General features: G+C 40.0%; 1 protein-coding gene across 2 annotated transcripts; it reads right to left on the bottom strand.

Annotated features, from left to right (window-relative positions):
• Positions 1-125: 125 nt before the first annotated feature.
• Positions 126-26,406, bottom strand: setd2 (SET domain containing 2, histone lysine methyltransferase). Of its 2 annotated transcripts, XM_051130985.1 has the most exons (23): positions 25,900-26,406; positions 23,059-23,181; positions 21,850-21,871; positions 17,765-21,723; positions 17,490-17,621; positions 15,854-15,982; positions 15,655-15,778; positions 15,475-15,552; positions 14,905-15,002; positions 14,649-14,793; positions 13,969-14,103; positions 13,718-13,846; positions 10,660-11,841; positions 10,419-10,467; positions 10,071-10,335; positions 9,675-9,981; positions 9,201-9,545; positions 7,495-7,620; positions 6,870-7,006; positions 6,551-6,662; positions 4,371-4,445; positions 4,164-4,265; positions 126-1,622 (listed from the first exon to the last, which is right to left on the bottom strand). In XM_051130985.1, the coding sequence occupies exons 2-23, from the start codon at positions 23,085-23,087 to the stop codon at positions 1,461-1,463; spliced, it is 7,842 nt and encodes a 2,613-aa protein (XP_050986942.1). In that variant the 5' UTR covers positions 23,088-23,181; positions 25,900-26,406; the 3' UTR covers positions 126-1,460. The 2 variants fall into 2 exon arrangements, with proteins under 2 accessions (XP_050986942.1, XP_050986941.1); XM_051130984.1 differs by having other exon boundaries at positions 9,201-9,981.
• Between the last annotated feature and the right edge of the window lie 1,275 nt (positions 26,407-27,681).

Here is a 27,681-nt window from a genome sequence, read left to right as displayed (position 1 = left end):
TGTTGACTTGTGTTAAGCACATTTAATCCTAGTCATTTAGGGTTAAACAGGAGTGTTTAATTGCTGGGTGCTTATATATAGACACTACGCCACACACAGGCACAAGGCAACTAGACAACCAAGACTTATTTTTAGAAAACAGTTTATTTTATCTTAAAATGTTTTTACACTCAGTATGACAATGTGCTTGCACAGTACTTACAGTGGAGTGGGGTGAGACTCCTATTTGTACATAAAAAAAACGATCCAAAGTCTTTCTACAGAGAAAGCAAAGGAAAAAGAACAACACCCCCACCTTTAAAACCCAACCCAACATACGGAGCCGTGGGAGAGTGCGGAATTCTGCATGATGTAGGAACACCAGAGCCGCGCCGACAGGACGGAGAACCCGTATCTAGACGTATCCTCCTGATCCCGTTTTTCCGGTCTGATATATTTAGACATATTTACACAAGACATCGTGGACCCCCACAGTCTCTGCTAATGGTCTCAAAAACTAACTCTCAATATATTCACATATAAAGCAATATAATACATGTTTGGAATCAGATTTAATGCAGGTTAATAAGGTGGGGTGAGTTGATTAATGGCCAGAGCTTATGGGATATTAACCCTGATAAATCCTTACGTGATGGCCACAAAAATAAGCTACAAACTGCCTGTAGGGCTTCACATTTGCCTTTGTGACATGAATAAAAAATGTTAATGTAAAAACAGTGAAAGACCTTGATAAAATATCATTGCTACATAACCTTCCACCCAGTCGAGAGAAGAAACAAGACCAGGGCAAATGGGGTTAGATCACAGACCTGCACTTCTATTTGATAATCTAAAATCCATAAAAACAATGCTGAGCTGGGCGACCCATGGCCAGTGAGTCCAACACAACTAGTTCTGTGGGTAGTTTATCTGAGATATAATCCTTAGCGTCTGTCTTTCTCCTTCCTTCCTTCCTTTTTTTTTCTTGACTACTATCAGTGAGGGACTGGACCTTTAGCAGAGCAGGCAAGCTAACAAAAGCCCTTGGTAACAACTACAGTAATGGAGTGGGGTGGCAAGGGAAAAGGATTTGAATGGTCCACTTATTCTTTTATTCCCCCCTCCATCTAGAACGGAGTTTAAGATGATCCTCTTCGCCCAAGAAATGAGACTTGCCTTAGAGATCATTTTGAGAAGACTAAAAATTTCTTGGAAAGAGTCTGTGTAGCACCCTTGGTTCGCGTCCTCCGCGCTTCATACCGCAGCAGTTTGTCTCATCTTAAAAAACCGTCCCCTGTGTGGGACAGCTCAGGCAACGTCCCCTCCCAGAGCAGCATTTAGGACATGGTTAGAAGGTCAGAGGAACAAAACAACAGGGCTCGAGCTCGAGCTGCCCTGTTCTGACGCCCTGAAACTGTTCAGGCCAGAGGTGTTCGGTTGAAAAGAGCTGCCAGGAGGTTCCTGGGTTTGCTTCAGGTTAGTTAGTCCAGCTCTGTGTCTTCCTTGGGCCGGTACACAGCACCAAACTTCTGCATGTACTTCTTGATGTACTCCTTGGTCTTGTGTTTGACGTTCTCATTGCATTCAAGATCTTCAGGGTTTTTGCAAGACTTTAGTTCTTTGTTCATCACCCCATGAGTCAGCTACAAATAGACAGATACACACACACACACACACAAAAAGTTTAGAGACGCAGCAGTGACTTCAGAGACCACTTTGTATTTCAAAGCAAAGATTTATCCAGTTTAAAGAGATGCATATAATGCAAAGTGGGCTGAACCAAGATCGATGGATTAAACCAAGACCCCATCCTACATTTTCTTTTTCTTTTTAATAATCAATTTCACTTGAATGTACATGGAAAAGAAAGATCTTGATCTATTTATTCTACCTTTTATTCTACTTATTATATCTATTGAAACCCACAATATTTTAAATATCAGTAAGCTTAATATACATAAAATCATCATTTAGTGGGTACTTGCAATTGGGAGGTGGCTGTCCCAAAACCTAACAGGGAAGACATAATCCATTTTAAAACAAAATTATGTTTTAGTAGTGCTAGTTGCTACCAAAACATTCCTGTCGCTACCGAAAATGTGCTGTCACGACCGAAACATGGCATGTTTTCTCAAAAATAAAGTATACCGAATTATCAACTAAGATGTTATGATAGAGTTTGGTTCAATGTATATTCAAACTAATGAATCCTTAAAGGGGAAGTCCACTTCCAAAACAACAATTTATAGATAATGTGCACACCCCCTTGTCATCCAAGATGTTCATGTCTTTCTTTCTTCAGTCGTAAAGAAATTATCTTTTTTGAGGAAAACATTTCAGTATTTTTGTCCATATAATGGACTGATATGGTGCCCCAAGTTTGAACTTCCGAAATGCAGTTTAAATGCGGCTTTAAACAATCACACATGTGGTTGTAAACAATCCCAGTTGAGGAAGAAGGGTCTTATCTAGCAAATTATTTTCATAAAAAAAAAAATACAAATAAAATACTTTTTAATCTCAAACGCTCGTCTTGTCTTCCTCTCCCTGAACTCTGTGTATTCTGGCTCAAGACAGTTGGGGCATGTCGAAAAATGATCGTATTTTCTCCCTCAACTTCAAAAATCATTTCAAAATCATCCTACATCGCTGCAGTAGTTCCGACCCAGTCTTTGCAAAGTGAACATGCAAAGAAGATCAAACACCCTTAACAAAAAAGGTAAAACAGCGATATAGGACGATTTTGAAATTGAAGGAGAACATGAGATGGAGTTTTTTGACATACCCTAACTGTCATGAACCAGAATACACAGAGTTCAGGCAGAGCAAGACAAGATGAGCATTTGACATCAAAAAGTATACAAATTGTATTATTTTTATGAAAATAACAGATCATTTTGCTAGATAAGACCCTTTATCCTCGGCTGGGATTGTTTACAACCGCATCTGGGATCGTCTGAAGTTGCATTTAAACTGCATTTTGGAAGTTCAAAATTGGGCCACCGTGTCAGTCCATTATATGGACAAAAATACTGAAATGTTTTCCTCAAAAAATGTTTTCTTTAAAAAACAATTTCTTTACGACTGAAGAAAAAGACGTGAACATCCTGGCTGACAAGGGGATGAGTACATTATCTGTAAATTGTTGTTCTGGAAGTTGACTTCTCTTTTAAGTGTGAAACCAGTATGATCAACTTTTTGCCTTTTACAAAGAAAAAATGGATTCAAAATACAACAAATCTCATAAATCACACTTGAAAGATTGTTAAAATTAACTGTTATTAATTTACTGAAAATGTTTTAATAAAATAGAAAAATATATATATTTGCAAGGAAGATGTAAGCAAAATCTTAACAGGTCAACGTAACCTTTCATATAAAATTATATATTACTATGTTACAGTAGTGACAAATTTGGGGAGAAGACAAATACAACATGAGAATTAACTGCTTAATTACTAGAAATGTGTCCCTTGGATATTATACAATCTGCATACATATAAAATTTGAGGAAAAGACACATTTTTTTCCAAGACGTTTCCAACTCTGACTTTGAACCAATTGTGTAGAATGGCCCATATATTAGCAATATTACATGTGTAGCAGTGTGATATGGCTGTATATCAACACGGCTGTGATTCGGCCAAAACTATTAGCTCTGGATCAAATAATAGGTTAATGAGACCAAAGACTGTCTGTTACATTTACCCAAAATTAATTATATCTCATGTATAACCACTATAGAGACATCACAGCCAATGGCAAATTCCAGAAGAACTGGCCGAGGTAAGGCTGCTCTCTGCGGGTTCATAAGCACTGAATGGCTCCTGCCGCTGATGCCCTCCAAAAACATTGAAGAACATTTTCATATAGATGTTATCTTTATCAATAAACTGCATATTTGAAGACTAAAGTAGTACATTCTCGCCTAAAAACCAATTAAAACTACATTCCGTGACACAAAAACAGTATTACTTATAAAATCATAGCGGTTTTAAAAATCGCTTTTAAAAATGCTGCAAGTGATACAAACGGTGAAACAGTTGGAGTTTTGATATCACTAGAACGTTGCACTCCTCTTAGCCAATCAGATTCAAGGACCAAAAAGAAATGTTGAATAAAAAATAATAACGTATAAGAACATTCTTTGTCTATTTTTAAAAAGCATAAGGCACACACATTACCTTTCTAGCAAGATGTTTGAAGTCTTCTGTGTTACTGATGCGGCCCAGCTTGCAGTCTGGCTTGCGGTACGGATTAAGGCATTGCACAATAAACTGTGACATCTGAAAAGAGATAAGCAGGAGAAACTGAAAAGTTAGACGAGCCGGACACACATGAGCTACCGCTATAATTATCTGGTAAAAAACCCAAGAGAATGTAAAGCTCACCTCCTTGCGGAAGACTTCTTTGCTTTTTTTGGCCAGCTCACTGGACGTGTCTGCCTCGGCGGTCTTTGTAGAGAACTGCGCAAAGGGGTCAAACAAAAAACCCAACGCATGAAATGACACACTGTGAATACTGACAGTTTATTTAACGTATTACTCATGTAAGACTATATAATCTAAAGATTGTTTAAACATTCTTTTCCAAAACATACTTGAGAGTCTAAATTCTACAACGAACAACATTAAATACTGCAACTCCCAGAGTCCCCTTAGGCAGCTGATATGACATGAATGAGATATTATGTTGATTCAATGCCAAGACTGTCAATACTCATTATCCCAAGGTATCAGAAATAAACCCAAAGGCCAAAAAAAAGTGCACATCAGAGGAAATGCTAACATACTTACAACAGACAATAAATCCCTTTGGTAACAAAATCTGTTAAAAGTTTAATAGTTAAGATATTTTGAAGTTTAAAACGAAAGGGCGATTGTTGAAAAGACAAAAGGGATTCTGCACAGTTCGACTTCTAAACGAGAAACCACACATAAATGAATGCAGTTTCAACAGCTGGGTTTGATTAGCATCAAAGAGAGCCAGAGAAAACACCAGCAAAACCCTGAGAGACAGAATGAGGCAGAGAAAGAAAGAAACGCAGAGTGGGTGATGGGGGAGAGAGGATGGCAGTGAACAACAGATCAAGATGGTTATGACCTGTAAGATGACATGTCTTTAACACAATGTTTACTGTAACTTGCTTTTGGCTTCATGTTTCACTTCGGAATGGCCCGGTCAGACGTCTTGTTTATTTGCATCAGATGATGCGTCTTAAAAGCCGATGCCTTTTGAACACCGAGGCAAATTTAAGTGGTCTTAAGTGTTTTCCACCGAACTCCAAATAGCTTTTGTCTATGTGGATGAGCACCAGCTGCGAACCATTCCATCGAAGATCTTCAATTATCCAGAGAGGCTGAGACAGTCTCAGGCCCTACATGTGTGTACCAAAGTGAACTCTACGATTAGGGCTCATTAAAAGTACCAGTGCTTTGATACTTAGGCGATACTAAATCAATCCAAAACCTAAAAAATTATTCTTCTCCACATTATTTGGTACTTAATATGGTACCAACACCATCTGAAAGGCGGCTGCTTCAAACACATACACATGTATATGTTTGTGTGGTGCAAAGAACACTTGTGCCTCACTGTAATTTTGCTGCGTGCAAGAATGGCTGAATGCGCGTCTTGGTCAAAATATCCGTCTTGGTAAGGTATTAATGTAAATACAGGTGGTTTGTGTAATAGAAAAGTAAACAAGATGTCTATAACAGCAATACCATCCAGAAAATCGTGAAAATACCCTTAAAAAACCTACCGCTTCAACTAATTTATTTCTTTGTTTCTTAGAACTGACAGTTTGTTTTCTTTATTTAGGGTATCTGCAAAGTTCTAAATCAAACTTAAGGCTTCATGCACGAATAAAATTAATACAGAATTATTCACTCTCATGTCGCTCCAAACCCATAAGACCTTCGTTCATCTTTCTTAAGATGATATTTTTTACGAAATCTGAAAGCTTTCTGATCCGGCATAGACAGCAATGCAACTGCCACGGTCAAGACCCAGAAAAGTAGTAAGGACATCCTTAAAATAGTCCATGTGATATCGGTCGTTACGAGAGTACTTTTTGTGTGCAAAGAAAACTAAAATAACAGCTTTATTTAACAATTTCTCCTCTTCTGTGTCAGATTTCGATGTGCTTTTATGAGAGTACCATGTCTATGCAGGGTCATAAAGCACTTGGATTTCATCGAAAATGTGTTAATTTGTGTTCTGAAGATGAACGAAGGTCTTACGGGACAACATGAGGGTGAGTAATTAATGAAAGAATTCTCATTTTTGGGTGAAAAAAACCCTTTAACTTCTTTGCATGTAAAATGAGTAACAAATGTCGCACGGAGTTACTAGTCTAACGTGTAATCGTGGACAGGCGTACATTAATATGCTGAAGGTAGTGCTGTCAACACTTACAATTCCTGAATTACCCGTTCTTTGATTTTCATAAATGGTCTGGGTGGACCAGGGTTGATGCTGATTTTAAGTAGTACATATACAGTACTTCAAAGTTAAGGTTGATGAAAATCCCATGATGTTCTCTTAAGCATAAGGAATAGTTTAAAACCTTTGAAGGATTTTCATCATATGTGGGCGTCCCGAGGTCCATCTCAGCCTCGTGTTCTACACTGGCTTCCTCTGTAGTCCCATCCCAGCTGGGAGGATCCCACTGTGTTTGCCTGAAAGAGAAAGGGCATTTCATCATGTACTCACAGTAAAACCGTTACAATAGGACAAAGGCAGATATGGTCTGGTGGCAATGTCTTAACTCATTAGATCAATCCATGCTGATGTCATTGAGCTTAACTGATTGAAACGTTTAATTCTGGCTCCCCCTTTTGTTTTAATGATACACAGATTGCTTGTTTAATATGGAACATTCATACCTGGTGATGTTGTGGTAGTAATAGATTCTGCCCTCCGGGTCTCGCGCCACTTTCCAGCTGGGAGGCAGGATAATGGTTTTAGGTTTGGGAGGGGAAGGGGGCGGCAGATCCATGATGCTGTTGGGTACGATCATTTCCTGTGGTGAATCACAGTTTAGAAGAGGTTAGTCAGGAGGTTGAGGTTACTGGAACTGTGTTGGCTGTAAAATACTAATTAGAAGCTTTCTGGCAGGAACTTGATAGCATTTGCCACATGACCACATTAATTATGCCATGCAATTAGAATATTGCTTACAGTGCTTTACATGCATCACAAAGAATCAAACCTGAAACATTATTTAAAAATTGAGAAGACTCAAAACTCCATGTTTCTTTCTCTACGCTAGGTTCGTGTGTAAGTAATTCGGTCCATACATTTTTGTTTTCATTAATGCATTTGGTAAAATAATGCATGTGGGGAAAATACATTTTGTATACATATCTTTTTTTTTTTATTCCATCTGACTAATCAATTGTGGCTACAAAACTGCTTTTCTTTATAAATAATTACTAAGCAGAATGAATGCTTTAAAAAAAGACAGAGTGTGTGTAACAGCACCCTCTTCTGGTAAATGACACTGCATACCTGTTGAACTGTCTGAGATGTGACAATGGTGGTGACTGTGCCTCCCTGCTGCACAACCACGCCCTGCTGATGACCCGTGTACACCTGCTGCCCATGTAGGTAACTGGCAGCTGGCTCAGTGTATGTCTACACAAACAAATACAAATGTAAAGCTTAGCAGTCATCATTATACTACAGTAGTCAACATTTGAAGTGGATCAAAAAAGTTGTCTCTGATCCACTTCAAATGTTGACTACTGTACTTTAGTATTAAGTGTTCACTCCACTTCCAAAAAACAAACAAAACAAAACACACCACACTAAGTACATAAAGAGGTTATATGCACTGAGCGACTATTGGGTGTAAATATAGCTTCAGAGTCAGTTACACTAGTGTGTGACAGCTATTACACTCATATCTCACAGCACTTGTCCCAAAAATCGCCAAACTCAGATGTTTTCAAAACTTTTACCACTTAAGCATATACCCTGCCTGGTTTGTCATTCAAAACCAGCATGTTTAAAGGGATAGTTCTTCCAAAAATGAAAATTCTGTCAATTACTCGCCCTCATGTTGTTCCAAACCCGTTCCAAAGCTTGTCCACGTGGCATCAGTGGTTCAATCGTAATTTTACATTGCTACGAGAATACTTTTTGTGCACAAAGAAAACAAAAAGTAACTATGTTAATTTTAAGTTGCAAGTCGTTCATTTTTGTTTTCTTTGCGCACAAAAAGTATTGTTGTAGCGATGTAAAATTACGATTGAACCACTGATGTCACGTGGACTATTATGTTTATGGTACCTTTCTGGGCCTTGAACGTCAGAAAGCTCTCAGATATTATCAAAAATATCTTCATTTGTGTTACAAAGATGAATGAAGGTCTTACGGGTTTGGAACAACATGAGGGTGAGTAATTAATGACGGGATTTTCATTAATTTTAATTTTGGGTGAACTATCCCTTTAAAGGAGAAGTTCACTTCCAGGAATAAGGGTCTTATCTAGCAAAACAATCAGTCATTTTCTAAAAAAAAAAAAATAACAAAAAAATGACAATTTATATACTTTTTAACCTTAAATGCTCATCTTGTCTAGCTCTGCGTGAACTCTGTGTATTCCGGTTCATGACAGTTAGGGTAGGTTGAAAAACTCCCATCTCATTTTCTTCTCCAACTTCAAAAGTCATCCTACATCGCTGTTTTACCTTTTTTTGTAAAGGCTGTTTGATCTTATTTGCATGTTCACTCTGGGTCGGTACTTCTGCAGTTTTTTAGGACGATTTTGAAGTTGGAGGAGAAAATGAGATGGGAGTTTTTCAACATAATCTAACTGTCTAGAACAAGAATACACAGTTCACACAGAGCTAGACAAGACGAGCATTTGAGGTTAAAAAGAAAATAGCCGATTGTTTCACTAGATACGACCCTTCTTCCTCGGCTGGGATCATTTAGAGCCCTTTGAAGCTGCATTTTGGAAAATTCAAACTCACGGGCACCATAGAAGTCCACTATATGGAGAAAAATCCTGAAATATTTTGCTCAAAAAACTTGGATGATAAGGGGGATGAGTAAATTATCTGTACATTTTTGTTCTGGAAGTGAACTTCTTCTTTAAAGCTGAATGTGAGTCGATTGTAAGAGAGAAACAAGTTTCATTTGCTATCGTTTTATGAAACTGTGAGAATATATTGAGAATGAGGACTGAAAGGAAAGTATTGGTGTCCAACCTGTATGACAGGAGTGCTGGTTTGTGGGTAGCCTGCAGGAATGCTATAGATGGTCTGACAGGGCTGGCCCTGATAGTAGATGGCAGTCTGAGGCTGTGCCGTGGTGGGATACTGCTGGGTAGGCTGCGTCTGCACCGTGACCGCTTGCTGTGTGTTGGGGTCCCAGAGCGTGGCGTAGCCCTGCTGACCCTGGACTTGTGGGCTGGCTGTTTGCGCAGGCACTGACAGGACAGCCACACTCGGGTCCTGTGCTGGCACAGCAGGCTGGACAAACTGCTGAGTCTGAGTGCCAGAGGAAAGCTCTAGAGAGGCAGGGATGTGTGCCAAGCTGGAGGCAGGTCCGGCCTGGGTGGTAGTGGAAGAGGGTGAAGCTAGATTGAGATCTGTTATGATGGGCTGAGTAGGTGTTTGTTCGAATGTACCAGCAGCTGGAGTGACACAAAGAGGCTCTACAGCAGGTGTGGGCAAGAGTACCTTTCCTGCATTGGGATTGGTGGGATCCACATAGGTCTGGATAGGGTATCCAGGCGGGTAGGCCATGAAGTTTGGACTGGAGGCATAGGCAAGTGGATTAAATGCAAGAGTCTGTAATTGCTGCTGCTGCTGTTGTTGCTGCTGTTGTTGTTGTTGCTGCTGCTGCTGCTGCTGCTGTTGTTGTTGTTGTTTTTGGGCCTCCCGCTGAGCCACCTCCTGCTCAAAGAGCTTTCGTCGTTCCTCCGTAGACAGCTTGTTACGAGACTCTTTGGTGTGGAGTTTCTTCTTGCTGCTGGATTGCTCATAACTACATAAAATAATGCAGGAACATCTAGGTGTCAGTAATCAGACTTTGAACACGGAAATCTATCATGTCTATCGTGCCTTAAATCTTACCGGTCATCATTTCTGCGGCCCCTCTCGTAGGCTGAAGGTGGGAGAGGGGAGGTGGAGCCTCGTCGTCTTTTCCTATCTGCACTGCGAAGACTCGATCTCTCTCCATCCCTCTCCCGGTCCCGCTCACGCTCCCAGTCCCGTTCACGCTCCCAGTCTCTGTCCCGGTCTCGATCCCGATCACGCTCCTTCTCTCTTTCGCGCTCTCTCTCTCGACTGCTTGAAGGTGTGCGAGGGGTCATTAGAGCTTCTCGATCACGACTGCGATCTACAAGGATGGATCAGAGGATATTACTGAAAGGTTCACAACATACAACACAAATTGAGAAGTACGATGAGTTTTTGACCTACCACTTGACTCTTTTTCAACCTGGCTCTTCTTTGGTATCCTGTAAACCTCCTGAGAGTGAAAAAGGACAGCTTGTTTATTTGTGATCCAACATGATCTAGTCCACGCTAACTCAAATGATCAGTCCCACTCTACTGTACTAGCAAATTACAGCATTACTAAAAGTAATGTGAGAACCGTTAAGTATTTTGCTTCTGAAAAACAGCATCATGCATCCCAAATTATGACAAATAATAGCCTTGCCTTTAAGTCTTTCCAACTGTCCAGCAGCCGGGCAGCCATGTCGCTGATATCAGAAGCCCGAACTTGTGGCTCCTGACTGCGCTCGCTCTCAACGTCAGAAACGCCTTCCTCCTCATCTTGAGAGGGCGTCCCCACTGCAGTGCCTTCTGCTGGAACTGCCACAATAGCCAGGGCTGATGCATCAGTAGAACCAACAGCTACGGCAGCTTCTGCTGATGAATTTTCAGTAGAAACAGCAACAGATTCAGGTGGAATGGTTTCCACAGAGGCAGATGGAGATTCTGTGGGTGTGCTCTCTATGGCAACAACTGTAGATTCAGAGGATATGCTCTCCATTAGAGTTTCCGACGGTTGTGTGGGTGTAATTTCTTCAGTGCTGCAACTTGCATTCTCTTCGGAGCTGCATTGTTCAGAAGATGTGTTTTCCACCTGTGTCTCAGTCACGGGAGTTTCCTCTTCAGCAGCTACATCAGTAGTAACGTCTGCTGCAGATGTGGTGTCGGTGACTGAAGGGGCATCTTCAACTGTCGCTGACTCCGTCTGGGACTCTGAAGGCTCCTCACTCTTGGTCTCTTCCACAATCTTCTCATCCTCCAGTTGATCTTCTGGCTTAACGATAGGTTCTTCTTCAGGTTCTTGAGTTTCAAGTGTCTCTCCCTCAGTGCCGGTGGCCTCTGGTGTTGAATGTGCGACTTCTTCAGTTTCAGGAGGCTCCTGTTTTAATTCGGGCTCCTGTTTTAATTCGGGCTCAAGCTCAGCTTGATTCTCAGAAGGTGCTTCAACATCTTCTACTTTCACCTCCCTTTCAATTGTGGCTTCCACCTGTGAAGGCTCATCCTCCATCTCTTCCTCTTCCTCATCCTCCTCTTCTTTCCCATCTGAAGCTTTGCTAGCATCGGACAGGGCACTGTCCAAACTGTTCTCACTGATGATCTTCAACCTACGGTAGACTGCTCGCTTGGGAGTGTCCCCGTCCAGCTCAGTAGCCAGCTTAGCTGGTGGACCATCAGGGGTGTTGAGGGGCGTCTGGGCACGTGAGGTGCTCTCACTGGAGTAGCCATCCTGTTCTGCTGGTTGGCCAAGCGGCCGGCTTTGAGCCCAGCGCTGGATAAACTGCAGCACTCTGCTCTCCTCCAGCATGTTCTTTGTTGAGATGGGAAGCACTGCCAGAGCCTTCATTATCTAAAAATTTTGCCCCAAAACAAAAAAAGTTTAGGTTCAGGAGATAGCACCCTAAATTTGAGCTCAAAACAACATACAGCCCTATCATAATTAAAGGAGAAGTCCACTTCCAGAACAAAAATTTCAGATAATTTACTCACCCCCTTGTCATTCAAGATGCTCATGTCTGTCTTTCTTTAGTCATAAAGTTTTTTTTTGTTTTTTTTTTTTGAGGAAAACATTTCAGGATTTCTCTCCATATAGTGGACTTCTATGGTGCCCGCGAGATTGAACTTAAAAAAATACAGTTTAAATGCAGCATCCAAGGGCCCTAAACGATCCCAGCCGAGGAAGAGGGTCTTATCTATATTGCAATTTATATACTTTTTAAGCTCAAATGCTTGTTTTGTCTAGCTCTGTGTGTACTCTGTATTCCGGTTAAAGACAGTTAGGGTAACTCCCATCTCATTTTCTTCTTGAACTTCAAAATTGCCCTACATTGGTATTTTAGCTTTTTTTTTGTAAAGGGTGTTTGATCTTCTTTGCACATTTATTTTGTAAACACTGGGTCGGTACTTCTGCAGAGATGTAGGAAGATTTTGAAGTGGGAGGAGAAAATGAGATGAGTTTTTCAAACTACCCTAACTGTCTTCAAGTTAGAAGAGCTAAATAAGATGAGAATTTGAAGTTGGAAAAAAAAGTGTATATAAATTGTAATTTTTTTTTTAGCAAAAAAACAATCGTTTCGCTAGATAAGACCCTTCTTCCTCAGCTGGGATCATTTAGAGCCCTTTGAAGCTGCATTTTGGCAGTTCAAAATTGCAGGCACCATACCAAATCCTGAAATGTTTTCCTCAAAAAACATAATTTCTTTACAAATGACGAAAGAAAGACATGAACATCTTGGATGACAAGGGGATGAGTACATTATCTGTAAATTTTTGTAATGGAAGTGAACTTCTCTTTTAAAGGGGTCATCGGATGCCCATTTTCCACAAGTTGATATGATTCTTTAGGGTCTTAATGAAAAGTCTATAATATACTTTGGTTAAAAATTCTCAGTGGTAGTGTAAAACAACACCCTTTCTACCTTGCCAAAATCAGCTCTGCAAAAATCATCTCATTCTGGTCGAGGCTGCTTTAAATGCAAATGAGCTCTGCTCGCCCCGCCCCTCGCTTCTCTCTGTGATGTGACAAGCCTGTTTACTTTAGCCGCTAAACTTGCTAACTAGCACATTATTAGGAAAGACAATCGTAAACATTCGTAAGTGAAGCTGGATCACGAATGATTCGCACGAACATACATGGATATATGTAGAACGGGAGGCGCATTCCCTTCACAAACAAATGTAATCTACTGCATCTCCAGCGGCTCAGATGTCTAGAGTAAATGACGACCACTATGTTCATTATTACATCCAGCAACACAACACCTCAATCGCTCAATCTGAGATATTCTTGTCTAACTTACATCCCTGCTCCGGCATTGAAACAAAGAGGGCGGACTGTTACAACTGATCTAAGGTAAGACGCTCATGTCAGTCAACTATCGTGGGAGCGGACTCTGTTGGTGTGACGCCACAACGACAGGCATCTGAGAATGGCTCGATTTGAAAAAGGGGATATTATTTTTACAGATTCATTAAAAACCACTGCATGGATTTTTCATCATTATAGGGTAGATTTGTACATACACTGGCAACACATGTTCAAACAACATGTAAAAGTGAATTTAGCATCCAAAGACCCCTTTAAGCTACATTTGCGAAAATAACAGACCACTATGATTTTCTGGATTTTGCTTGTGGAAAATGGCAAAAATATCTAGCAGCCCACTAATCTGCTTGGTGATCCGCTCTTAAATTCCCCCCTAAATGTGCGTGTTTTGAACTCTTACCTCTAGCTGTAGTTTAATGTTGTTTACAGAGTTGCTCTTAGCCTCAGAAAGTTCAACCATAAATATCCACAGCAGCGAGAGGCCGTGGTGATCCAAAAACTGCTTCAGGCACAAGGGATTCTGGGTGTTCTGCACAGACCAGTTTTGAGTCATTTTTAAATGCTTAACGCCAAACCAAAAGCATGCAGTAGTATGTCCTCCAGCAACGTAATAAATTATATTTATCTCAATGTGACACTGTTGCAGTATACCTGGATGAGTTTCAGGCAGGTGAGTCGCTGCTCCATCGTCTCCACTCGCACCATGAGTCTGCAGAGTGCAATCACATCTTTCTCTCCGCACAAGCCTTCTCCATTCTCCTGCAGAGCCTCCAGCTCCTCATCCAACTGCAGAACAACATCAACCAATTTAGACACCAGCAAGAAATCTTTCTTTGATCTTGATCAAACTGTGACCACGTCAAAAGCTCACTTCCAATTTCAAGCCATGTATCGGGAGGATGTTTCTCCATTTTGTTTGCTTACTTAGTGCAGGTCTGTGCCAGAGATAAAGAGTGCTAGCTCAAAATGAAATTAGCTTAAATGCATGCAGAATATATTAGCCGCGTTATTTGTAGACTGGAACAAGCCCTGAAAGTCTCAGAGCAATTAACATGCAAGCAAGAACAAAGCTGACCTAATTCAGCCACAAGATCGTTGCTCTGGTACTGCTGGTTTAAGATAACATTTTGAAACAACAGTTTGAAAATCTGGCAGGCCATGTGTTGTTTTGTGTCTGGTGTTAGCACATAATTGTCCAAGCACAAATGTTGACTAAATTAAAATCACTGAAACATGATATCAGAGTCATGGACTTGACTTGTAACACTTCCAGTCACTGCATGGGTTTATTCTGCCTGGATGAAGCCCAGTAATGGAGTCCTCTTGCTTACTGTGGTAAGTGCACTGTCAGTGTCCTTCTTCCGTGAGCGGTCCCTCTGTTTCTTCCCACCTGCTGCTCGGACACTAACCCGAGTCTCTCCACCAATTAAACCTCGACAGCTAGGAGCTCCACAGAAACATTTTTGGGCCTCCTTACTGGTGGACAAAGAAAAGATGTGATATTATCAATATGGTCAATATGTATGTAGAGTTTCATTTTAAGAAAAGCAAGGCTATACATAAAAGGGAAATGACTGGATCTTTTACCCATATCTTTGGAACTGATAATCAAAAGTGAGTTCTGTCCCAGCTGTCACAGCTTTGGTGGTGAAGAAGCCAACTCGGAGTTGGCCATTTACAGTCCACTGCAAAAGGTGCAATGGATTAGAAATGCAAAACAAAGATTTTACTTGGAAATCAATAGCTCTAAGTTCCAGAAACACCTATTCCTACATGGGCAAAAAATGCATAGAGATGTGCAAACAAGACACAAATCAGACACATTAAGTTATTAAACAAAATATGGCTAAATAGTCTTTACTGCATAAGTATTTGACCTCAATAATCAACTGTTTGGTTACTAGACAGAAGAGTCAGCCATTTTGACCCACTCTCCTTGATAACATCTCACTAACAATCACATTTACATTTTCTATCAACATTCTGCTTCTCACCCTGAATGTGGAGATGGTGCTGTATAGCATCTCCACATTCTGAAACTGGAACTATGCAGGTATACTGCGCAGCAATCCAGATCACGCTCTTATGATAATTAGTAGTAGGGTTTGTGTGGAAGTACAAAAGCCTGAGACTACAATGAAAATCAATTGCACTTACTTTCTGAGTTTCACAATTGGGTTCACAGCTGTGATTCATGAAACGGGAACAGTTTCCTTTCAGAGTAGCATCAATTATCTGCAGACATAGAGACATAGGCTCATAACGTGTCTTTATTTAAACTTAATTCATGAAAGTCAGCACCACTTCAAATTCTCATTTTTAATTCCTCAGACTCACCTCATTATTTTTCAAAGCCATGAAATAATAGTGAATGTTCTTGTTTCGCGCATACTCCTTCACCCGTGCCTTAAATTCCCGATGATCCAGAACTTCTCCGCAGTACTCTAAAACAAAGGTGTTCCTGCAAAAGAACAGGCAAGTTAACATAAAAGCCAAAGAACATAAGCACTTGTTAGCTGAAGCAAACAGTACTTACGCCGGTAGATCTTTGGCTGCTCGTAAGCCCCAGCCTTTGCTCTCGGTCAAAATTACCTCAAAGTCTGCATGCTGCTTCATTTGAAAGCGCCTATTGGAGCAGTATGCTCCATTTAAACACCGGGAAGAGCTTGAAAAAGCAAGAAAAAAAAAGTAAGTTCAAGGTTCAAGCGCTTTAAGGCATTTAAGCGCATATGAAAAAAGGACATGAATTATTTATCAAGCCTGTAATGACCTAAATCAATGGCAAAAAAAAACATTTATGATGACCATTATAGCAGCAGCTGTGGTCTGATCTCTCTAAAATTTTGCATGCTTGTTTTAGAATCACCTGTCGCAGGTTTTGTGAAATTTTGAGTTTTTGTTTAGGGTTTATAGGCTTTTGGCTATATTTTCTAAACGACCCTGTTATAGCTTCCCAAAGGGTAAATTTCAACATTTATTGGGCAATTACTGACCTAGAGAGTCCAGATAATTGTACTGCTGTGGTTTTTTTCCAGATTGAGATCTTCTCAAACATTTAACTAATGGTTTGATTGACAGCAGTGCTTCCAGAGGCAACAAAGACGTTGTTTGCAATGAGGAGTTCTATCATATGATACAAATATTGTGCGTATGTGAAAAACGTGCAATATACAATTGTTTACACCCTTGAAAAATGCAATATCAATCTTTAGAGCCATGGGTCAAACAGACCCACTGAGTTTTGATCACATCAGCCTCTGTTAATTTTGTATAATAGGTGCTCAAATTCATCGGATCATGGTGGCCATGTTTTTTGAGATATGCAAATGTCCTTACAGACATTTGTTGCACTTTATACCAAGACAGTACGTACCGATTTTCACGTCGATAGGACAAACAATTGCATAGTTATGGTAATTTTTATGTTTTTCTCTCTTATAGCGCCAACAATTGGCCAAGCTCCGCAACTTTTTAATGTGACTTCAGATTCAGCTCTTACATATGCGTTGTGAGTTTGGCGAAGATATCTCATTTTGACAGTTATAGACAGGGGCTCTGCCCCTTTCGAATGTTTTGGCGTCCCTTTGCAACGGAGAGTCGAAAGTTCAACTTTTTTTGGATAATTATTGATATTCATTCTCCAAAGAATCTTTCTGCACTGCTTTGGTTCCGATCGGGCGAAAAACCTAGGACTAGCTCGCAAAAGTAGGTTTTTCAAAAACTGAAAAAATACTGGAAAATTTAGTCAGGGTGATGGACAAATCTGAGGCATGTGTTTTGTCTAGCGTGGGCCAAGGATTTCAATGACATAAGACACTTGAGCCTGCGACAAACGGTTAAGGAGTCATGAGCGATTTCGTACTTTTGGTCGCTGTAGTGTCCCTGTCAGCCCGAATGGAACAAGCCTTGGTGACGTATACGATGGGTTGTATACGTGGGAGTAAGTCTCTACGACTTACGGTTTGATCTGTCCAATCAGTTTTAAATGAAGTTTGCTGATCCTTGGTCACTCTAAAAATTACAATAGAGTTTCAGCACTACATGCTTGAACCCCTAATAATTTCGCCCTCAAAGTTCTTTCAGCAAGTAACAAACATGTATATTGATTATAGTCGCTCCCTAAAGATTCTATCTGCAATAAAGCTAATATGTTGTAGTAGCAGGACATTTACCACTCAATCATCAGCAAGCGATTGAGGCAGTCCTCACCACACGCCATCATTCCTCGGGCACGCTCTTCTCTTGAGAGGATAGCACACTCACACTGCATACGCTTGATGTCTCGATGAGACTTATTCTTCTTGCTGTTACAGACAGAGAACAGATTTTATGAGCTTTATGAAAGATCAAATAAAATGAACATTTAGAAATCAGTTAATTCAAACAGCAGAGCATGATGCTGCAAATACAGAAAATTGTGTAAAACTAAAAAAAAATATATACTTACCGTTCTGTCAGATATAGATTTTCTTCGATGAGGTCAAAGTAGGGTGGCATTTTTTTCTGCCTTGCTTTTTCCCTCCACACAGCTGGATCCATAAAGTCTTTCAGACTGAGCGGTGGGCGCTCCACCACTTGAATTTGGTGGAATGATTCCTTACCATCTTTTCCAACTCTTGAGCTCTCGTCTAAACACTCCCTTTTACTGGTCAGACCGGCTTCTGCTTCATTATCCGATTCGGATTCAAACTCTTGACGTCTCTTTTTAGGTGGGCCCCGTCCACGATGAGGCTTTTGGTTATCTTCTCTAGGCGCTTCTGAGATGTTCTGACTTTCTGTGGTGAAGCTGCAATTGCTACTTATCTCATGGGCTTGAACAAATGGGGTTGATCCTGGAACATCAGCGGACAGGATAGGTCCTTGCTTGATCCCTACTACCCTGTCGTCATCATGATCATTGGTCAAGGAGTCTGGGTGGATCTGGTTAAGTGAATCATGATAGGGAAAAGGCACATGTGCGTTGACTGGTCTGTTGGTTTTAGAGATGGCAGGCTGAGCCCACGGACCTTGTCTGTGACTGCTATCAAACAGAGCGATTCCTAGTTGAGGTGGGTGTTCGGCACCATGACTGCTGTCCGGTTGCTGAAATGTGCTGCTGGGCTGTTCTGACTGGTTAAAGTCCCAAGCTAAGCCATAACTCTTCCCACTGTTAAAGTCATTTGAGTCCCCATAGTGCTGCTTTCCTCCTTTCCTGCCATTCCAGCTATCTGGCCTATCATGGTACTGATGGCGATCCGATTCAGGTTGCGTGCAAGTCTTTTCAAAACTCTGAAGTGATGCTTGATTCTGGACACTATTTGGTCTTTCTTGGGCATTCCAGTTCTTGTCCACATGAGCACTCGTAGCCTCCGAATGGCTAGTGCTGTCAACCATGTTGCTCTGGGACTGGTAGAAGACACATTCTGGACTTAGCATTGCAGCTTGTGCACTGGGCTTAAAAAGTGCAGCCTGTGATTCCTCAAGCTTTGACTGACTGTTAAAGCCATAAGCAAATTCTCTATTAATGCTTTCATGTGTATTAGTCTGTTGCTGTCCAGAAAACCCAGAGGACCCAGTAGACGGTTCCGTAAAGTCATTTGTCTCAAGAGCAATGGTGGAATTTTTTGGCACAACCACTACCGAGTGCAACCGCTTTAAGGAAACCCGCCCATCATCTGAATCTGAGTCTGATTCTTCACTCTCACTGTCCTCACTGTGGCATTTACTATCATGATTTAAGGAATCAGGGTCTTGGTTTTCAGGCTTAAGTTTGTCTACATTGATTTTGTCTTTACTGCCAGAACTGCAATTAAGGGGAAGATCACTAACCACAGGTGCACTTGTTGATTGAGGAACTTCAACAGTCTGATTTGTAAGTTCACCATGATTATGTTGGGTTCCAAGGTCAGATGCACGAGAACTTACTTTTTGATGAGATACAGCTGAGGTTGTGTCTCGTTTTTGTCCTACAGAATTTTTAGATGGTACTTCAGAGTCCTGTCTCTGTATACAAGATTCATCATTGCTGAACTCTATTCTTTTAACCGAAATTACCTTTTTCACATCTGTATTCATTATTTTCGTAGGGCTTAGATTTTCTGAAGTGGGTTGACCAACAATGTCCCATCGGGATTTTTTAGCACTGCCGTCCTTTTTCAAAATCCCACTGCTGGGTTGTTCAGGATTCACATAATGCTGCTCAGAAACTTTTTCACAAAGTTGAGCACTTTGTGTGATGGGCATACTGGTTTTACTAATGATGGGCGACGGCTCATCTAATTTAGTGTTTAATTTCAAGCATCCTCCAGGTGGTAATTCTTTCACAGAAAGAGGGTCTGCCAGTGATCCCATTGAATCCTGATCAGGAGTGTGGCCTATACCAAACGAGTCAGTCGGTCCTTCTGCCAGAGCTTCACTTTGGATTGGAATCTCATCTTTCATTGCAGGTTTATCAGTGGGACTTCTAACTTCAAGACTGCTACTTGTCGTGGAAGTGGATTCCTTCAATCTTTCAGTTGCCTGGTGAGTCTCTGGAACATTTGTGCACTTTTCCAAACTACTAAGATCTTGGCTTGGAGGTTGATGCTCAGTTCGTTGATTTGTTTTGTGCGTAGCTTCATGCATCTGTTGAGAAGTGCATTTAGATTTAGGCGGAGTAGAGTTGTCATCAATTTTGCTGCATTCCTTCTGAAGAGTAACTGGGCTGGGGACTAACTGTGACTGTTTTGCGTTATTACTTAATCTGTCTTTTGATTGTCTCTCTGTTCCAGTAACATTGTTTAAAGTCTTGTGATCCGTTGAATCTGTTTTTTTGGAAGATGAAACCCCAGACGCAGATGACCTGTCTGATCCTTGTGACTGGCGTTTTTTCCTGTGCTCATCATCAGAGTCAGAGTTGTTTTTATGGACCTTTTTCTCAGATGTTCGGGATGAGGTAGTTGGGTTAGAATTTGAGGTTTTAGCACTAATCTCAGATTTTGAGTGGGCACTGGATTTCCTGTGAACTGCTTCTGCTTCGGGAGAGCTCTTTCTGTTGGATTCAGAGTCACCGGTTTTTGAATGAGACCGTTCTGATTTTGAATGCTGTGTTCTTTTGTCTGACTCAGATGATCGAGAACAGTCTGTGGGTTTTGAGTCCCTGTGGGATCTGGAGTGAGCAGATGATTTTGAGTCTTTTTGCGAACTAGAGTAAGTGGAGGATCGACTCGAGTCACTACCTCGAGTCCTTGTCCGCCGGTGGTCATCCTCCGAGTCAGAACTGTCACGAGACCTGCCATCGTTTCGAGAACGCGAGCTTCTCCTTTCACGATGAGGAGAGCTTCTATGAAACCTCCGCTCAGAATCATGGTAATGTGACCTGTCTGACCTTGACTGTCTCTCACTCCTGGATCTTTCAGACCTGGAATAAGAACTAGTTCGACAGCCACGAGATCTAGACCGTGACCGACTTTTGGTCCTTCTTCTGTCTCTTTCAGAACGAGAAGATCTCGATGATGTGTGCCTGGAGTCACGTTCAGATTTTGAACGACTCGACCCCTTTTCATCTTCTTTCCTATCAGGCCTAGATTTTTCTAACTCCTCAGTTTTGGAACTAGAGGATCTCTTCACTTCGTTACTCTGGCTTTCAGACTTTATCTTATTCCTGTGGTCACTAGACTTTTGACTAGATGATGTCCGGATTGAATCGCCATCAGACTCTGAACCTGGAAGCGTGCTATCTGATCGGGGCTGGGATTTTCTGTTTTCCTCATGCTCAGAAATAGTGGAAGAATCCATATCTCCCTTCCCAATATGGGAAGAAACAGGACCTTTAAGGCATGAGTCTGATTTCTCCTGAGGTTTTTCCTCGTTGATAACTTTTTCAGAGGAACTATCAATGACAGAGTTCTTGTGAGACTGTTGCAATGAGGTTTCAGTTTCAACCTTGGCTGAAGATCTAATTTTGTCTGACTCAGATGGGACTACTAGCTCCGAAATCTCTGCTGAGGCAGTGCTGACAATGGAGTTATCCTCAACAACAGTAATGCTGAGAATCTGTTTTTTAAAATGTTTCATTCCAAGAACATGTTTTGATTTGAGAGGGAAAGATACTGGGGCGGGTGCTGTTTGGGTCTCCCCAGCTGCTGAAGTATTTGTATCCACATTCTTGGTTTCATCACTCTGTCCTGACAGATCTGGAGTAGGTACAGATCCAGCTTGCAGTGTAGAAGAATGTTCACTTGCAGGTTTCTCCGGGCCTGGTGGGGCTAGAAACACATTTTGACGTGGTTTCTTTGTCTGTGTGAAGCTGAAGGAGACCTTCTGTCGACCTTGTTCCTCAAGGTTTACCTTCGCCTTGGGTCCTTTAGGCAGGAGATGGTTTGTCAATACAACCCTTGGTGCAAGACCTTTGAATATGACTTGCTTCGGGAGGTTTTCAACCTTGATCTAGTGATATGAAAAAACAATAATGAATATTTCATGATGTTATGCATATGTACATAACATGTTTCATGTTGTTTATGTATACGTAACTGAAACAAAAATTGCAAAAAATCTAAATAATTCACCTACCGAACAATCTTTGACATCTTCCCTGTTGTCATAAAAGAATAGCAGGAAAGAAAAAAGGCAGAACATTAGTCCAGTCAAGTTAAAATCTCACTACAAAGAAATTTTCAAAAAACCTCCTGTGAAAATAATATTACTTCTTCATCCAAAACTCAAGGACTAACAGTTAAAAAAAAAAAAGTCTAGAAAACACAATATAGCCCTAGTTTATATATACTTCCTATTTTTGATGCTGCATACAATAAACAATGGAGACTTTCAACAACAAATAAGCAGACTGTTTGCTAGTTCTCATAAAACCTAAATGAAGCTACCAAGCAATAACTAGGTTACATGTTCCTCTGAGACTCCTTTTCTCCATCTGACCTTCATAATGGAGTCACCCTACGGTGATAGTAGTAGTAGTAATGGGAGGGGTTTCTCATGCCATTCATATCTGTCAGCAATATTTTAATTTACAATGACCCTATTTAATTTTTTTTATAATGGCACCATCAAGAATCAAGTATAATAGAGTTTTAATGTGTGACCCACTTTAGCCATTCTAATGCAACAATGATATTGCTAAAATTATCTCTCTAATGACACTCACTCGTAGCATAAAATAAACTCAAATATCAACCATGTGAAATCATACTTAATGCAAAGAACACTGCATACAAGGCAAGATCTGCATTGTTTGTAAAAAAAAACGCATTTGTCCACATTTAAGCAAGTCCAGCACATAAACAACCATAGATTCTTGGCCCACAATATTCAGGTCTGAATACAATTTCACAAATAAACTATATTGTGATAAAATGCTGTGGCATCTCAAAGTTTTCTTTTTAAACTTTAAGCTGAAGGTGAAATTCAAAAGTATTCTAAGCCTACATATAATATATGCAAGTACTCTTATCTAAAATCCCTCAATAGTGCAAAACCAAATTTAGCCCGGAACTGGAGAAGCAGGATTAGTATTGCAGGGAAGCATGGCTTAACATTCTTGCATACTGTCCGTTGACATAAGGAGCTAAAGATATATTGGCCCATGACAAATTGGACATTGAATTCTGGAATTCAAGTGTTCACTGAAACTCAATTGAGGAACACTACTGCAAAAACTCTGTTCCAACAACAGCCAAAAGTGAAAGTTGTTTAAATTCTGCTGGCAGTTTAAGCAAATACTGTACTGCACCCTGTTCCTCTCAATATTCACACTTGAGAGAGTACCTGAGCTCTTGATTCAACAGAGCATCCATTTTGAGGCAGAGCTGATGCTGAGCAGCTTGAAGGTAGCTGCAACACTGGGGCAAACCAACTCAGAGTAGTATGCTCTCCGACACAATGTCACACCTATGGAGAAGAGACAGACAACGTAGATTCCATGACACAAATATATTTGTCCACTAGATTTGTACATACTTGTCTATAGATGAAGAATTCAGGCGTCTCATTGCTGAAGTCAAGTGCTAAAAGGGAAAAATTTTGTAGCACCTCAGACACGCCACTGGAAGTGCTAAATTAATTCTTATAAGAAGGTTACTGTGTTTTTGCTGTCTAGGTCAGTGTCTCTCAACCAGTGGGTCACAAAAACGGGTCACGAGTCTGTTTTGATATGGTCGAGGACAATGTTAAAGTTGCAGTGAAACAGAGGTAGTGAGGTCTTTTTCCCTACATCTAACATCTGAGTTTTGCAAAGTAAGATTTTTTTTTTTTTCATGAAAACGGGAGCTTTCAGACCCTGCATAGACAGCGATGCAGCTGACATGTTCAAGGCCCAGAAAGGTAGTAAAGACATTGTTAAAATAGTCCATGTGACACCAGTGGATCAACCACAGTAACAACTTTATTCATCAATTTCTTTGTGCATAGTATTCTCGTAGCTTCATAAAATTAAGGTTGAACCACTGATGCCACACATGACTATTATGTCCTTACTACCTTTCTAGGCCATGAACGTGGTAGTTGCGTTGCTGTCTATTCAGGGTCAGAAAGCTTAGATTTAGGGCTGTCAAACGATTAATCGTGATTAATCGCATATGAAATAAAAGTTTAAGTTTGTCTAATATATGTGTGTGTACTGTGTGTAGTTATTAAGTATATATAAATACAAGCACATTCATGTATATATTTAAAAAATATTTATAAATATTTATTCTCATTTTTACATAATTTATATTATATATAAATAAAAATATTTTGTACATAAATAACATATTTCTCTTAAATATATACATTAATTTGTGTGTGTGTGTATGTGTGTATATATATATATATACATATATACACATACACATAATAATTACACACAGTACACACACATATATCAGGCAAACTCAAACTTTTATTTTGTATGCGATTAATTGTGATTAATCATTTGACAGCCCTACTTAGATTTCATCAAAAATATCTTCATTTATGTTCAGATGATGAACGACATGAGGGTGAGTAATAAATGACAGAATTTTTATTTTTTGGGTGAGCTATCCATTAAAGTGTCCTGTCCTGAAGAAGTCATTTTCACCAGAATGTGCAGTTGTGACATTTTAATAAAAAAATAACCAAATAACAAAATAATCTTTTACCATAAGATATGTATATGCATGTAGAAAATAAATAGTGAGTTTCAGATGTAACTAATTATATAATTGTGCATGACGGGGGCTATAAAATAAATAGGCTTATCAACATTTTAAAAGGAAAACACTCCTTATTTTGCTGGTGATGTCAAATAAACTTTACAGTATTCTGCTGTAAATTCATCTGTCGTTTTAATATTAATACGACTAACAGTAATACAGTATTTGGCCTTGTATTTGTCCAATGCTTCAGGCTGGTAAATTGTGTAATGTATGCATTTACAAACGGACATGTACTAGGCTTATGCAGGTCAAGGTAATATTAATTTCAATGTGTGATCTTTAGAGCATTTAATATATTTGCTTATAATAATAACAATAATAAGCCTTACATTTACTGTACTTCTCAAAACAACAATTTTGTCGGTCATCTGTAACATTAGACTTGTAGCAGCAGACACAAGTAAAGTGGAGGGAAGAGCACTTATGTGCCTCAGCAGGACAAACTGCCTTTTGTCTCAAATGTGAAAGGTAAACTGCGTGCCCTGGACACACAATATCAATAAGCACGCTTGGTGTTCAGACATAAACGAGTAACACTGGATTGTCTAGTCTATTACGTCCAATAGTAAAAGCTTGATCGTTTATCTTATAATAAAACTATGTTTAAGATCGATCTGGTTTGGCAAAGTGGACGAATAAATGCTTGGACACTGCAGAAGAGCTATCAAGCGCATGTGGGTGACATTTGTTTGCACAACATAGCAATTTTGTCTACAGTTGTCTCGGTTGTTATTGACATGGATGACAATAACAGAACGTCAACTGCTCAGGTTGTCTAACAACAAGGCCTGCGGGTCGTTCCCAGCAGCTCCTGCACTGAACGCTTGGCTCATAATGACAACGCGTAGATACACTGACCCTGAACCGCGGGCAGCTAAAAAATTTACCTCGAGGATTTGAGGCCTGCGTGGAGGCCTCGCTGCATCTGTTTTCACTTGTGTTTCCAGAACATATAACACGATATACAACGACAGTACAGTATTGCCTAATAATGTTTTAGAGATACTGTAATTTTCTAAAGACAAAGAGTGTAACACTTTATTTAAATAAACCTTATTTTCATTTATTCATGAGTCCCTGCTTGTAGTAGTTCCCTCAGCTCGCTGGCTAGCTGCAGAGTGAACTGTCGCTCTGGTCACCTTTTGAGACGTCTATGATTGTTTATTTTTTCATATCCTAACCTAATTGTTCAGCTTAACTGGTTATCTACAATATATTTTCTCTAAAAATCTAATTTTACGATTTGACTCGTAGTTTATGCTCAGAGCATGAAAACGGGTCAATGTAAACGGTGGGTTAGCAAGTTAGCAGCAAAAGGACTAACTAGGTAGCTCAATGGCTAAAAGATCTGTAGTGCATGTAACGTTAGGTTCTCACTGGGTATGTTTTGTGTGCCAAAACAAACGCATAGCAGATGTAAAGTACTCACTTCTTATACTTCTCCAGTTCGGTTAAGCACTCCATCTTGTAGGACAATGATGGCAACCCCTTTCACTTGATTTTTCCTAAACATCCAGCAGCAGAACACAGACGTCAAATCCACACGGGGCAACAAACTCCTCTCGAAAACACAATTCGCCTGGTGCTAGATAGCATACAGCTAGATCCAAATGCTTGCATTTAATGCTCGGTCCACGGTGATCAAATAAATACACATTAGACGTCTCCTCTGTACTGTTTTATCAGTACGAAGCAGGCTGTGGAAAGAACCATCCTTTTTCTTTCATGGTGTAGTAGGGCAGCCTCAGATGATCTGGTGGACTCGATATGCGATGCACCGGTTGCGGCTCCTCCTCTCTCTGCGAGCCACAGCTCACGCCGTGAAGAAGGAGGTCGACATACTGTCCAGAGGGACTGATGACGACTCGACCGTTTCGGGCTCTTTGTTAAGCTACGAGATCTTCCGTTACAAGAGGACGCGGAATGAAATCGTTTAATGCAAAAGTCAGCGTCCGACGAAGGCAGCTAAAGGCTATTTTGTAAGACATTTGGTCAGACAACATGGAAACCGGATGGGCCTTCAATGGTGTGGGATTCCCAACGATAATCAATGCGAATCCGCAGCTAATATCAGGTGTTAAACTGGAAATGTGACATTCGGAGGAATTCGGAAAACGGGCAGTTTGTGTATGGCAAGCCGTTTTAACATTTATTCGTAAAAACGAACTAGCAGCCTATACATTTAAATGTTACTAGTCCTAGCAGTAAGTAATCCCATAGTGACTAGTATCTATTAATTTCACTAGAAACTATTAATGAGATATTTACTTGCTACTAGTCACTTTCCCAATAGCGACAAATTACTTTTAGGTTTTAATGTAACTGCAATTAAATGTTGCTGATACTTGTTCCACTTGACTAGTAGGCATGTTTTTAGGTACTACTAGTAGTTATCGTTTTGTAACTATTCCAATAGTTTTCAATATCTGTTCTATACTGATTAGTAGCAAAGGAATAGATCTGATGAAAACAGTGGAAAAATAAACAGGTCCCTGATAGCACAGGTATATGTCTATTTGACGTCTGTATTTACGTCTGCAAGACGTATTCTTTTTAGATTGTTTGCTCATCTGCAATATGTCTATAGGACGTTTCCTATCAGATGTCAAATAGACATCTATTAGATGTCTTTAAGATGTTTATGATTTACAATGTATGTAAAACTGACATCTTACAGGCGTCTGTCAGATGTTTGTACACAGCAGATGCTTTCCAGATCAAGAGATCTTTAACAGACATCTTGCAGACGTATGTTTGCTATCTGGGGTACCAGTCACTATTGCATAACTTACTACTAATAATTTAAAAATAAGTGCTAATAACATTAAATACTAAAAGCTGTAAAATAAAAATACACATAATTAAAATACTAGTTAATTTTAAGCATAACGCTTTACAATGTGTCATTTGCTAACATAAATGTATTAACTAACATGAACGGACAATGAACAATACATTTATTACACTATTTATTAATCTTTGTTAATGTTAGTTAATAAAAATACAGCCGTTCATTTTTTGTTCATATTAGTTAACTAATGTTGACAAACAACTTATGATTTTAATAATGTATGAGTAAATCTGTTGTATTCTGCAGTGTTAATAAAGGATATATTTAATTTGTATACTGATATGTGTGTAGTTTTATAAAAAGCTTGTTCAATAATTTCAGTATTAACAATTAAACCTATACGGTTTTTCGTTGCTCACA

This window comes from Labeo rohita, chromosome 16 (assembly GCF_022985175.1).
Source record: "Labeo rohita strain BAU-BD-2019 chromosome 16, IGBB_LRoh.1.0, whole genome shotgun sequence".
NCBI lineage: Eukaryota > Metazoa > Chordata > Actinopteri > Cypriniformes > Cyprinidae > Labeo > Labeo rohita.
The sequence above is the reverse complement of the archived record's forward strand: the minus strand, read 5'-3'. Positions and strand labels throughout refer to the sequence as shown.